The 13989-nt window shown below is 43.9% G+C and overlaps 1 protein-coding gene across 1 annotated transcript in view; it reads right to left on the minus strand.

The window, feature by feature from the left end:
* ANTXR1 (ANTXR cell adhesion molecule 1) overlaps positions 1-13989 on the minus strand; it is a 198668-nt gene that overhangs the window by 117248 nt on the left and 67431 nt on the right. Inside the window, exons 2-3 of the mRNA XM_083184560.1 lie at positions 10068-10139; positions 4201-4272 (exon numbers count right to left, since the gene is read on the minus strand). Coding sequence (XP_083040686.1) covers positions 4201-4272; positions 10068-10139 — 144 coding nt within the window. The remainder of the gene's footprint in view (positions 1-4200; positions 4273-10067; positions 10140-13989) is intronic.

The raw sequence follows: 13989 nt of genomic DNA on the forward strand, positions 1-13989 counted from the left end.
TGCGATGACCCGGTTTTTCCATAGGAATCAATGTTAAAATGGACTGAGTCCATTTTAACATGGAATTCAATGGGAAAAAGGGGTCCTTTTCATACCCCTACTATCCAAGTGGGCATGGAGTTGGATATAAAGCGTAGCAAGCCCCGCGAGGGGACATAGAATACCGTCCCCTCGCGGGGCTCGCTTCGCTCGCCACGCTTCGGGCTCGGTGGCTCGCTACGCTCGCCACAGGTTTATGTCCAACTCCATGCCCACTTGGATAGTAGGGGTATGAAGAGGACCCCTTTTTCCCATTGAATTCCATGTTAAAATGGACTCTGTCAATTTTAACATTGATTCCTATGGAAAAATCGGGTCATCGCATCCGATGGTCGCATGCGATGCGATGCGATATCGCATCGCATCTGATTGTATGCCTTAACTTAAGGCATACAATCAAAAAATCGGGCGCCCAGATAACTCATAAGTACCTTCCTTTCTAGTAGAAAATAGGGTGTGTGACAGTTCCTTATATTGGCCCTTGATATACTTGTACATGTTGAGCATGTCCCCCCTTAAACGTCTCTTTTCTAATGTAAATAGTCCCAAATTGCTTAATCTCTCCCCGTAGCTTAAATTCTCCATTCCCCTAATAAACTTTGTTGCTCGCCTTTGGACTTTTTCTAATTCTATGATGTCCTTTTTATAGTGTGGGGCCCAGAACTGTACTCCGTACTCTAGGTGAGGTCTCACCAATGCTTTATATAGTGGCATAATTACCCTTGAGTCCCTAGTTTCCATTCCCCTCTTAATACATGCCAGAATTTTGTTGGCCTTTTTTGTAGCTACATTACAATGGGCACTACATCCTAGATTGCTGTCTATTTGGACTCCTAGATCCTTTTCAAGTATGGAATTACCCAGTTCCTCTCCGCTAAGGTTGTAACTTGCACACTGGTTGTGTCTCCCAAGGTGCATAACCTTACATTTATCTACATTGAACCTCATCTTCCATTTTTTTGCCCACTCATCTAGAATTGCAAGATCATTTTGAAGCATGGTGACATCTTCTGGTGATTTGATGACTTTGCTAAGTTTTGTATCGTCCGCAAAGATGGATACATTGCTGAGTAACCCTATCCCAATATCGTTAATAAAAATGTTAAACAAAATGGGCCCCAAAACCGAACCCTGGGGCACTCCACTTAGTACCGGTATCATATCTGATACGGCACCATTCACAACCACTCTTTGTTCTCTATTACATAGCCAATTCCCAACCCATCTGCAGATATTTTCACCCAATCCTAGGTTCTCCCTTTTATTAATCAATCTCTTGTGTGGGACAGTATCAAATGCTTTAGCGAAATCTAGGAAAATCACATCTACAGCATTTCCATTATCGAGGTTTTTGCTAACCTCTTCATAGAACCCTAGTAGATTAGTTTGGCATGAACGATTTTTCACGAACCCATGTTGGTTAGTACTGAGTAGACGGTGATGATCTAAATATTCCTGGATACCATCCCTTAAAAATCCTTCAAATAGTTTACCCACAATTGATGTTAAACTAACGGGTCTGTAATTAGCTGGATCTTCCTTTTTTCCTTTTTTGAATATTGGCACTACCTCTGCTATTCTCCAATCTTTTGGTACTATACCTGACGATAGTGACTTGCTAAAGATATATTGTAGGGGGGTAGCTAGTTCATCCCTTAATTCCATTAATACCCTCGGATGAATCCCATCTGGCCCTGGTGACTTATTTGTTTTGAGTTTGCTTAGCCTCAGTATTATTTCTTTCGGCGTGAAATCCACAATGCGATCTGGCTTATTTGTCCCGTTTGTGGTAAATGTTCGTTCCACAGTCTGCTCTCCCTTAGTAAATACTGATGAGAAGAACTCATTTAACAGTTTTGCTTTTCCCTTGTCCTCAGTAACACTTTTTCCACTAGTATCAGTTAGTGGGCCTATGTTTTCCTTAATTAAACGTTTACTATTTATGTATTTAAAAAACTTCTTTGGGTTGGTTTTGCTTTCAGTGGCTATGCACTCTTCATATAATATTTTAGCTGCTTTGATTACCCCTTTACAAGTTTTGTTTGATTCTTTGTATTTTGCGAACGCCTCCTCATTCAAGTTATTTTTATAGAATTTAAAGGCTCTGGTTTTATTGTTGATAGCTGACCTTACTTCTTTGTCCAACCATGGTGGCTTTTTTTTGTTGAATTTACCTTTAGTTACTTTAGGAATGTATTCAATAGTTAGTGAATCAAGCACCTTTTTTAGAGTATCCCACATTTCCTCTGCATTTTTTCCCTCCATAACCGTTTCCCACCCAATTCCTGTTAGGGCTTTCCTGAATAATTCAAAGTTCGCTTTTCTGAAGTTTAGTATTTTTGCAGATCCTTTTTGATGTAATTTACTGAAGTTGATTTCCAGTGAAACCATATTGTGATCACTATTCCCTAATTGTTCAATTACTTTTGTGTTTGAAACTAAGTCTGTGTTATTTGTTAATACTAAGTCCAAGAGCGCCTCATCACGAGTTGGAGTTTCTACCGTTTGTGTAATAAACTGGTCTTTAAGTAAGCTTAAGAACCCATTGCTTCTTGCTGATTTACCTGTTTCGTTTTCCCAATCAATGTCGGGTAAATTAAAATCCCCCATAATTAATACCTGACCCTGATTTGATGCTTGTTTGATTTGGTTTAAAAGAAGAGACTCTTCCCTTTCATTTATATTTGGTGGTCTATAGCATACCCCTATTATAAATTTGTTTTTTGGTTTTTTATTATTGTCGGTTATCTCTGCCCACACTGTCTCCGAGTTGTCGTCTTCCAGGTCTGTGCTCATATTTTTCTCACATGATGTTAAGTTATTATTTACATATAGGCACACACCCCCGCCCCTTCTATTTTCCCTGTCTTTCCTGTAGAGTGTATATCCCTCCATGTTTAATGCCCAGTCATGCGACTCATTACACCATGTTTCTGTAATACCAATGATGTCGTAGTCATCCCTACTGATCACCGTTTCAAGCTCCCCGATTTTACTCACTAAGCTTCTTGCATTAGCCAGTAAGCATTTTAATTTATGTTTATTTTTAGATATGGCTCTAATATTGTGATTAGTTTCACCCCAGGACCCATTTGAATTCTTTACTAGCTGCCTCTTTCCCTTCTCCCCTTCAATAGACTCTCTACAGGCCTCCCCACCATGCACACTGCCTGCCCTCTCCATAGTTCCGGGAATTCTTCCTCTGTCATTCCCTCCTTCCCGTATACTAAGATCATCTGTACCTAAGAACTGTAATGGGGTAACGTGACTGTTACAACATAACATTTTATTACATGACATTCCTGATGCACCCTGAGAGTTACCCCTGATTATACCCTTGTTATGTCCCAGGACTTTGTCTATGTCTCCGTCCCCCCCCCATCTCCTTCCCCCATACAGAGATACATGTTTGAACTTTTTTGGTATAATTTGTGTGTTTTTTCCAACAGTCGGAATAATCAGCACTTTTCAACAATTTTCAGTTGGATTTCCATTTGACTTATTCAATCCAAGTGCCGATTTTTCAAATCATCACGGTCGAGAAACGTGGATTGGCAAATTACTCGCCGATCTTTGTGTTTTAGTAGAAAATGTGGAAATTTTTTACTTCTTTCCACAGATGCAACTTTGAACCAATACGACCGCATTGAATAGATACTGTATGTACAGATTTTCTGAGTAGCTGAAAAATTCTTACATGATTGTATATCCCATTTTGCCGACCAGCCCCAGTAAATACTTGGTATACCCTTTTTATTATATACTGCAATTTTGATACACTAACAACAGCAACAAACCCCTCCAAAAGCATTCTAAAAATAATGCAAATGACAGATGAACGGTTCGGATTTACTCAGGTCTTATGGCCAAAGCAAGTTCAGATTTTTTCCGATTGGCTATCAGCTGTCACATGTTTCGGAATGCCAAGAAGTTCCCAGTAAATCTGGGTGAAACCAAACCTGCACATCTCTATTTTAAATACAGACATATTGATAACCACGCTAGCTTTCTGCAGAACTCAGCTGTGTATTCCTACAGAAATAGGTAATGCGCATAAATCTGCTAAACAGATAGTTCTGATGGAACGTTTTCAACCTGCACCCACGTTCTGTTTGTTTTTGCAATCCACCCAAAATGCCAGCATAGTCTCAGTTTACTCACCTGTCATCTGTCAGCCTCATGAGAGTTGTCCCTCTTGTGGAGAAGACAATGAAAGACATTCTGAGCTGCGGGCTGAAAATGAGAAAACATATTTGTGAGTTGGCCTCACTGCATTTAGTAGATTAAAAATGGGTGTGGATCAAAATATTGGCAGCAGAGGTGGCTGCAGCCTCTGGTACAGGAGGAAGCCGGTTAGCACATATAAACATCCATGCAACGGTGTATGCAACATATGTGCTGGCTGCAGGCCGGCTGCGCTGTGTCGATCATAGATGCCGTGCGGCATCCTGGACTCAGCATTCGGCATAACTGTCCTTCCAAGCTTTCAATTGGCTAGGTTACACTGGAGTCTGGGGGCGGGCATTGAAGGAGAGTGAAGATGAATGCGGTGTCCCGGGGGCAGCGGTGGCTGTGATAGATAGCGGTGGCTGCTGATAACCGTGAAAATGCCACTAGCTTGTATGTTACATACATCTCTGCATGCATATGTATGTGTGCTAACCAGCTCCCCCTAAACTATGTTATATGATGTTGTCAGCATCGCTAATTGCCAGTAAATAGGCAGTCAATAGGTCTGCCTATAGACATAGGATGTCAACAGTCAATAGGACATATGGTCAAAATGTAGACAATTAAATAGTTTAACATGGATTTACGTTGACAGAGTCAAAAGGTTGACATGAAGATGGCCAACGCATTTAAAAAATATATATATATTTTATCCTAACCCTCCCCCCTAGTATCTAACCCTAACACTCTACTAAGTACCTAACCCTCATGAATTCATGAAAAAACACTTGTCGACCGTATTCGTGTCGACCATTTACAAACATCAACATGCTGTTGGCCATTTATTATTTATTATTATTTATTTACAGTTTCTTATATAGCGCAGCAGATTCCGTTGCACTTTACAATAGTAGACAGTGATAAAACAAACTGGGTAACGATGGACAGACTTGGAGGTTAGAGAGCCCTGCTGCAAGCTTACAATCTATAGGGATATAGGAGGGAAACACAAGGACAGGCACCAGTAATAGCATAGCACAGGGTTGCCCTCCCGGGCACCCCCGAAAGGTGGCCAACCCTCCCGGATTCTGGGAGACCCCTGCTCCCCCCCCCTGATTGCGGCTCCCCCCCCCGACCGCGGCGTTTAAATTACCTTATGTCTGCAGATCTCCGGGGAGGGGGCGGGGCTAAAGCGTCATAATCGTGTCATTTAGCCCCGCCCCCTCCATGAAGATAGGCAAATTGAATAACTTTCCTTCATGGGGGTGGGGCTTAATGATGTCACGTTTAAGCCCCGCCCCGAGCTCCTGCTGTAGGTCTCCGCTTCTCCCGGAGAGGAGCTTTTAAAAGTCGGCAACCCTGGCATAGTAGTCCCACCAAGTTACAAGTCCAGAAGGGAAGCTATATAATACATTAGTGCCTCAGAGGGTTAAGTGTGTGGTACTTATATATGATAGGCTTGCCTGAAGAGGTGAGTTTTCAGGGAACGCTTGAAAGTTTGGAGGCTAGTGGAGAGTCTTATTGTGCGTGGAAGGGCATTCCATAGGATGGGAGCAGCCCGATGAAAGTCCTGCGAATGGGAGCCAGTGATTCGTGCAGAAGAGAGACGCAGATCTTGTGCAGAGCGGAGTGGTCGAGATGGGAGATATTTGAGATAAGTAAAGAGATATATATGCTGGTGTAGTATGGTTAATAGCGTTATATGCTAACAGAAGGGTTTTATATTGAATACGGTAAGATACAGGCAACCAATGAAGGGACTGGCAGAGCGGATCAGCAGACGATGAGCGTCTTGCAAGGAAGATCAGCCTAGCAGCAGCATTTAGAATGGTTTGCAGTGGTGAGAGTCTGTTCTTGGGAAGAACAGTTAACTCTTGACCATTTAACTCTTGACCTTATATAACCCTGCCAAACTTTTTGACCCTGTAAACCATCTAGTGTTGACCTAATTTCCATCCAGGCATCGGTTTTAATTTATGGTTACTAAAGCTGGACTACAAAGAGTAGTACAATGTGTCTTATATTTGGTGATGCTCGGGAATAATAAATAACATTTCTATTAGATGGAGCCCGATTTACTGTTTCTACACATGTAACATTTCCCCAGTACACCAGTATGCCCCCATACAGTGCTGCTATATTACAGTGATATACAGATCATTTACATCCAAAGATCAGATCTGTGAATCATGAAAAAGCCCATTTTACTGGCAAAATACTAGTACAGTCTGCAATTCAGGGTATCTTTACCTACACTAGCAATCATCATGTTATGAGGCCGACACACGTAGAAAACACCCCGTATGTAGGGGAATAGCGGTGCGGTGCCCTGCGCATCGCTATTGCCCAGCGATTGATATCAAGCATGCTGGATAAATCGATATTCGCTGGCGGTCAGGGCCAGTATTATCCCCGGAGAACACTGGCCCTGACAGATCACTCAGCACACATCGCTGACAGTTCTCTCTGTGCGCTGAGCGATCTTGCTGAGCATTCTGAGCGATCTAGCATCGCTCACAACACTCAGCAAAGCTCTACGTTTGTAGGCCCAGCCCCTTTACACTTTATGTACCTAATTGTTCAGCATGTTAGATTCACATACCAACCTGATTCCCCATTCCAATCACTTTTTGATTAACCCCATAAAGTGCAGATTTTGGACACAATCATCTGCCAAATGTATAAATGTGACAACTTATTGCTGATGTATGTGCCTCTTAATTCTTTAATGCCATACGGTTGTTAAATAGCATTTACATTACAGAGCTCTTATGCAGTGCAGAAGATTAACGTAAGTGCAGGAAGATAAAATTGTTTCCATTGAAGAGTGAGGTGGGATAATGGAGTGGGATGGGGTGTAAGAGACCAGGCTATGCTAATATAAATAATAACAAATATTTATATTATATATATAGAAATAGAATACATATTTCATATATATATATATATATAGACATCCACTTCAGCGGCACTCACGGATAAATACAACGCTTAACTCAGCTGGTTATCATCAACATTTCGAAATTATTTATTTTGTCATCAGGATATATCCTGATGACATAATAAATAATGGTACTCTTTACTTAGGCCATCTCGGCCATCTCGGGCATTGAATGCACTAAAAAATCAGGTGCGATGCGACAGACGAGATGCCCGAGATTTCCCATAGGGAACAATGTTAAATGTCTCAATTGACCCGATTTTCCTGTTCAATGCCTCAATTGACCCAATTTTTACATAGGAAACAATGTTAAATGGGCCACAGAGGCCAAATAGGCACCCTGAAGTGAATAATGGCCACCCGAATTGTTAACGCCACCCCACGATCAACGTCAACCCGAAGCGTGGCGAGCGCAGCGAGCCCGCGAGGGGCGGCGGTACGCGTCCTACGACCTTTTCATACCCCCACTATCCACGTCGGCGTGGAGTTGAGAATAGAAAGTGTGGCGAGCGCAGCGAGCCACCGAGCCCGAAGCGTGGCGAGCGCAGCGAGCCCCGCGAGGGGACGCGGATACCTTCACAGGTATCCGCGTCCCCTCGCGGGCTTCACAACTGTCCGCGTACCCTCGCGGGGCTCGCTGCGCTCGCCACGCTTCGGGCTCGGTGGCTCGCTGCGCTCGCCACACTTTCTATTCTCAACTCCACGCCGACGTGGATAGTGGGGGTATGAAAAGGTCGTAGGACGCGTACCGCCGCCCCTCGCGGGCTCGCTGCGCTCGCCACGCATCGGGTTGACGTTGATCGTGGGGTGGCGTTAACAATTCGGGTGGCCATTATACACTTCAGGGTGCCTATTTGGCCTCTGTGGCCCATTTAACATTGTTTCCTATGGAAAAATCGGGTCAATTGAGGCATTGAACAGGAAAATTGGGTCAATTGAGACATTTAACATTGTTCCCTATGGGAAATCTCGGGCATCTCGTCGGTTGATCGCACCCGATTTTTTAGTGCATTCAATGCCCGAGATGCCCGAGATTTTTTACTAACGATGCCTACGATCAAAATCGTGGGCGCCCTTCTAAGTAAAGAGTACCTAAATAATTTTGAAACGTTGATGATAACCAGCTGAGTTAAGCGTTGTATTTATCCGTGAGTGCCGCTGAAGTGGATGTCTATACAGTAACCCCGTGGGTGGTTACATAGAGGGCACCGGAGTCTGCTATTTCTCTCGATACGTGAGTGCCGATCGGACATGAATCTTTATATATATAGCCTTGGAATGTCCGGCACTCCCCGCTTGCTGATCATATAATGTGCCCGAGTGCCTTCCCTTGTGGCGTGCTCACCACCAATACAATCTCACAATGATGGGCGTCACTCCGGGACTTGGTGAAAAACAGGTGAAGTTTATTCCTTCTTTACGGTCTACGCCGTTGCACTGTTAAAAACTTCTGGTCCTGACGAAGGGTTCATCCTGAAACGGCGTACACCGTAAAGAAGGAATAAACTTCACCTGTTTTTCACCAAGTCCCGGAGTGACGCCCATCATTGTGAGATTATATATATATATATATATATATATATATATATATATATTTGTTTTGTGTTGGTCCTGACGATGGACATTGCCCGAAACTACGTTGGCCGTCTCACATTAAATTCACCATTTTGACAAAGCTCCGGAGTGACGCCTATCTTTTTCTACATTATATATATATATATATATATATATATATATATATATATATATATATATATATATATAAATATAGATATATATATATCTATGTTTTTACCCAATATTTTTATGGCGCCTAAAAACAAAGTCCAAATGCAAATTTGCAAAATCCGTATCCAATGAAGTAATAAAGGAAATCTTTTTCCAATGGTTTGTTTATTTATTTTCTTCACAGGATAGTCGGGTAAAAACGCTTGTAGACAATCCCAACGCGTTTCGTCTCACAGAGACTTCATCAGGGGAAATACAATAATCTTGTGGTCGTGATATTTGTGAAATTAGTAGGATACTTTCTCCGTTTACACAAATATTTTCCGGAATAGGTTAATAATATAAGACATGATATTCTTTATACCTATAATGGGAGTATAAATTAATATCCGCTGGTAGGTTTGGATTAAGCCAATTAGTGTGGCCTAAAATGGAACAGGTCTTAAAATTCCTGTCTGCCTCCTTTAAATTGGAGTGGGTAAGTTTGCCTATGAATTAGCAGGTATTTGGATTCCTGTCAGCCTCCTTTAAATCGTAATTAAAATAATTTGCCTAAAAACGTGGATGATGATTCTTCATCCAAAATAAAATAAACATATATATCTCCTATGAGACTCCTGTGTGCTTCAGAGAGGCTATATATATATATATATATATATATATATATACATACATACAGTATATATATATATAGATAGATATATATATATATATACACACACACACACACACACACACACACACACACACACTGTATTTTAGAATTTTCTCTGCCGACAGAGCAGAAAACTCAATTACATTAAATTAAAAAAAAATCTTATTTAAAGAATGAAGTTCATTTTTCGATTATATGGTGGTTCATTTTAAAGATGGTCACATATCCAAAGAACAAAGGACTTGCTAGTTATATGAATTCCAAAGTCATTCAGTTATAAATGACATCTGTGTTTTCACATATGATATTACAGGACTGATGTGGAACACAAAGGGCCTGTTATTTTGTTTTGTATATGCGTTTTGTTTTTTACCCATGCTCCTGCAGCATTACACACAGAAACCCAGTTTCCAAGGTGGCTCAGTCAGTACCCATAAGGGCTATAGATTCTAAATACCTGTAACCATCTACAAGAAGAAAAGCAAATACAACCCAAGCAAATGGTACATCACATTACTTATGTACAGTACTCACCTGATGAACCTTTCAGTCAGATGTTCCACAAAGTAATAGATTTCGCTCCAGTGATGGAGAACACTCCCAGATCTGTGGAAAAATGTAATGAACAATAAGTATGACATCTTCTTATGGTTTATTAGCAGGCTTAAAAAAAATGGTAAAACCCTCCCAAAATCTCTCCCTTTCTGATTCTCACACCCTATTACTTTTGGCCCTATGAATTACATGTGAAATCACACAAATAGTACCGCTTTCAGACCCCAAATGCAGGGTCGCACTGGGACTTTGAAAGAGTTCAGTCCCGGTGAGAACCTGCAAGTGCGGTCTGTTTCGATTGCATCAGCGAACTAGTGTTGCGAAGCATCATCGGGGGCGCTGGAGGAGGCAGCGCTTTCAGCTAACACTGCTCCAAGCACTGTTTCCTCCATAGTGTGAATGGGAAACGGGTCGCTCAACTTAATTAACCTGTTCACATTGCACATCAACAGCGTGGTCAGGGGAGGATGCCGCGATCGGGGGGGGGGGGGGGGGGGGGAGAGATTGTGTGTGGAGCAGGGGACTCCCCAGAATCTGTGAGTGTTGCTCACCTTTCCGGGGCAGTGGGGCGGGAGGGGGACCTGATTTTTCAGGAGCCCAATGGGAATTCTGGAAGGGTAGGCAACCCTGTTCTTAACACTAACATTTATTAACACTTTAGTGTTATCACTGGTGTGATGCTCTGGCTTATGCTGATTGTTGGGGTGCCACACCCCACACTTAGATCAGGGTTGCCTACCCTCCAGAAATGGCCGGGAGGGTCACAAAAATTGTCTCACCCTACCGGCCCCCCGGAAAGGTGGGCAATCCTCCCGCCCCCCATGATTGTGGCTTCCTGACGATCTCCGTGGAGGGGGCAGGGCTAAAGTGGCATAAGCGTGTCATTTTAGCCCCACCCCCTCCGAGGAAATCGGCAAATCGGATCAGTTTACATCATGGGGCGTGGCTTAATAATGGCACACTTAAGCCCCGCCCCCAAACTCCTCCTGAGAGTCGGCAACCCTGACTTAGATATAGCAATATGGACTCCCAATACACAGAGAATCCTTGACGGATAGCTTGGGCCCTTTCTCATGTTTATGCAAATATATATCATCTCTGAATTCTACTAGCATGTGGTTTTTAAATCTAGTTACTGATATGTGATATCACTCAGTGTGCTGGGGGGGGGGGGGGGGAAACAAGGTTTACCATTGCACTAAGAAAGTTCTTCTTATCCCGACCTGAGAGGACTGAGACAGTTAAGGACACATAGCGTCACAGGGACAATGAATCCCAGGCCTCGGTATTCTCTACAGTGCACTGTTTATTCCAGTTGTGCCGGCCAAGTTTATAGCTGAAATACATCATGTGGATTTAATGTTGCCATAAATATTGTGAACTTGAAGCTGCTGACTTTGCAGATCGTTTCTGCGCTGCAGCCAAAGTGTGAGCAGGGAAAGCAGAAGACAGTGAATTCCTGCAAGGAACTGGATCCACGAGGAAAAGTGATAGAACCACACGGATACTGTACGGACACACTGTGTTCCTGGGAGGGTCGCTGTGTTACTTTCTAGGGACCCTGCTCGTAGGCCAAGCAGCAGGCTAAGTGGATTCAGACAAGATCACCTCTCGGCAAATTTATTTCAATATTTAATGTTTCCAGCAATACTATCATTCCGTCATTATAGTAATAACATCATTGTCAGAATGCCAGGCTGCTGCTGTAGGAGTTGCAGCTGAATTCACATTGAGGGGGTCTATTCATAGAGCAGAGGAATACAGCGCTTTTCTCGGCTAAGTGCTATTCCCAGAGCGCCCCGCCACCCCTTATTCCGTCATTTTGGGTGCATGTCCAGCCCCCCCTGGGCAGCATGCACATGGCATCTATCTAGTGGTCACCAGCTGCTTTGCATAGCAATGGTGATCTGACTTTTATTACAGCCACTATCCGCCGAAAAGGGGGCAGGGGCGCTGACATCATCCTCCCACCCGATCAGGGGAACACAGCATTTTCATGGGGACGCCCATAAAACACTGGGCATTTCCCTGATGCTGCGCGTCCCCCTCCCGTGCCCGTGTGAATGCCTCAGTGAGTGTGATACTCGCCAAAGGCTTTCGCACAGGGGATCTGCACAGGCTGGAGGGCCCGGGGTACTTAAAACAGGGGGGCCCTGAGGGTTATATATATCAGAGTAGCCTACCCTCCTGGAATGGCCAGGAGGGTCCCAAAAATCGGGTCCCCCTCCCGGGCTCCTGGAAAGGTGGGCAACCCTCCCGGTTTCTGGGGGACTGTTCCCGGCTATCTCGCCCCTGACTGCGCCGTTTAAATAATCGGATTGGCCGATCTCTGGCTAAAGTAGTAGAATCACATTATTTAAGCCCCACCCCCTCGGCGGCGATCGGCAAATCGGGTAATTTTTCCATTAGGGGGACGGGCTTAATAACGTCACACTCAAGCCCCACTCCCTGAAAGTCTCCTCTCCGGGCTTCTTCCGGAGAGGAGATTTAAAAAGTCGGCAACCCTGATATATATTTTATTGTCAAAAGATCCTGTGTGCCCCAGAAATATTGCTAATACATACCAAAAATACACATACAGTAGGATATACATGCACACCTACCAATTTGATTGATTGCTATAGGCAACATCACCTCTTCATTTTTAGAAGCTTTAGTAAACATACCTCTTACATCCCGTTATGAGATCCGGGTAAATCCGGATCTGCACATCCACTTCTGAGCAGTAGCTTGGTGTCAGTTGCATAGAAACCACCGGGGCCGGACTGGGACCAGAAATCGGCCCTGGCAATTTGAGCACACAGGCCCATGTGCAGTAGGCGGGACCCTTAGGCTGCAAAAAGGGGGTGTGGTATCACAAAAAGGAGGCATTACACATTATGGAACACACCGTAATGCCCATTACACATTATGACACAAACACACCATAATGCCCATTACAGAATATGGCACAAACCTTATACCCATCACATATTATTATGGGCCATGGCAATTATTCCTACTGGCTGGAGGCTGGGTGCAAATTTACAAGAAGTCAGTGAAGAAGTCTCACTGAGTCTGCACTGCAGACTGAAGTGTGGGTTGCAGCAGCCACATGCAGCAGCGATAACTCAGAGGTGCTGCGTAGGGTAGGGTACTAGGAGTAGGAATCAGTACTAGTCATAGACAAAAGCAGCTTCTCCTGCCCCTGCATTGGAATCTGGATGGTGGCGTCGGCGGTTCAGGTGCGGGCGCGTCATGCAAATGATGTGCAGGGCGGCGGCGCACAGTGACAGCCAGGAGGCAGCAGGGCAGGCTCAGGAGCAATATGCAAATGATGCGGGGGCGGCACGACGCACAGGACTCGAGGCAGCGGGGCAGGCTCAGCGCTCCTGCAGGGCCATCAGCCCTACTGCAGGGCCATCAGCACTTCTGGCATTTGCCAGAAGTGCCAGATAGCCAGTCCTGCCCTGGAAAGCACAGATGTCTTACTTAGTGCTAATGATAAGAAGACTAAGGTTTCACCTTTGTATTATACTTTATGTGCCCCTTTAAGATGCTGACGAGCTAACATCCATGCTGATCTATTACAGGACTCCTGGGCAATGTTAATAAATCCATTGTCTCCTTATACCTCTGTGGCAATATTGCATTGCAGGCTAACAGTTCTGCTGACTCTTCCTGCGTGTGGTCATTCAATGAAGAAAGTTACATGAATGTCTCGTGTTTCCTAGAAATTCTTAGGAGACTTCTCTTCAGCAGACACTTTTTTTTCTTCTTTCCAGTACAAATAAAATCCTCCATGGGATATGCGGAGACATTTCTGCATATACAACGATTCCATGTTTCCGCTGAAGATGTCGTTCTGTGGCGCTCTTAGCCCTGACCTATTAGTGCCTTCAGCCAAATCACTGTGCACACA

Source organism: Crinia signifera, chromosome 4 (genome assembly GCF_055691185.1).
Source record: "Crinia signifera chromosome 4, ASM5569118v1, whole genome shotgun sequence".
Lineage (NCBI taxonomy): Eukaryota > Metazoa > Chordata > Amphibia > Anura > Myobatrachidae > Crinia > Crinia signifera.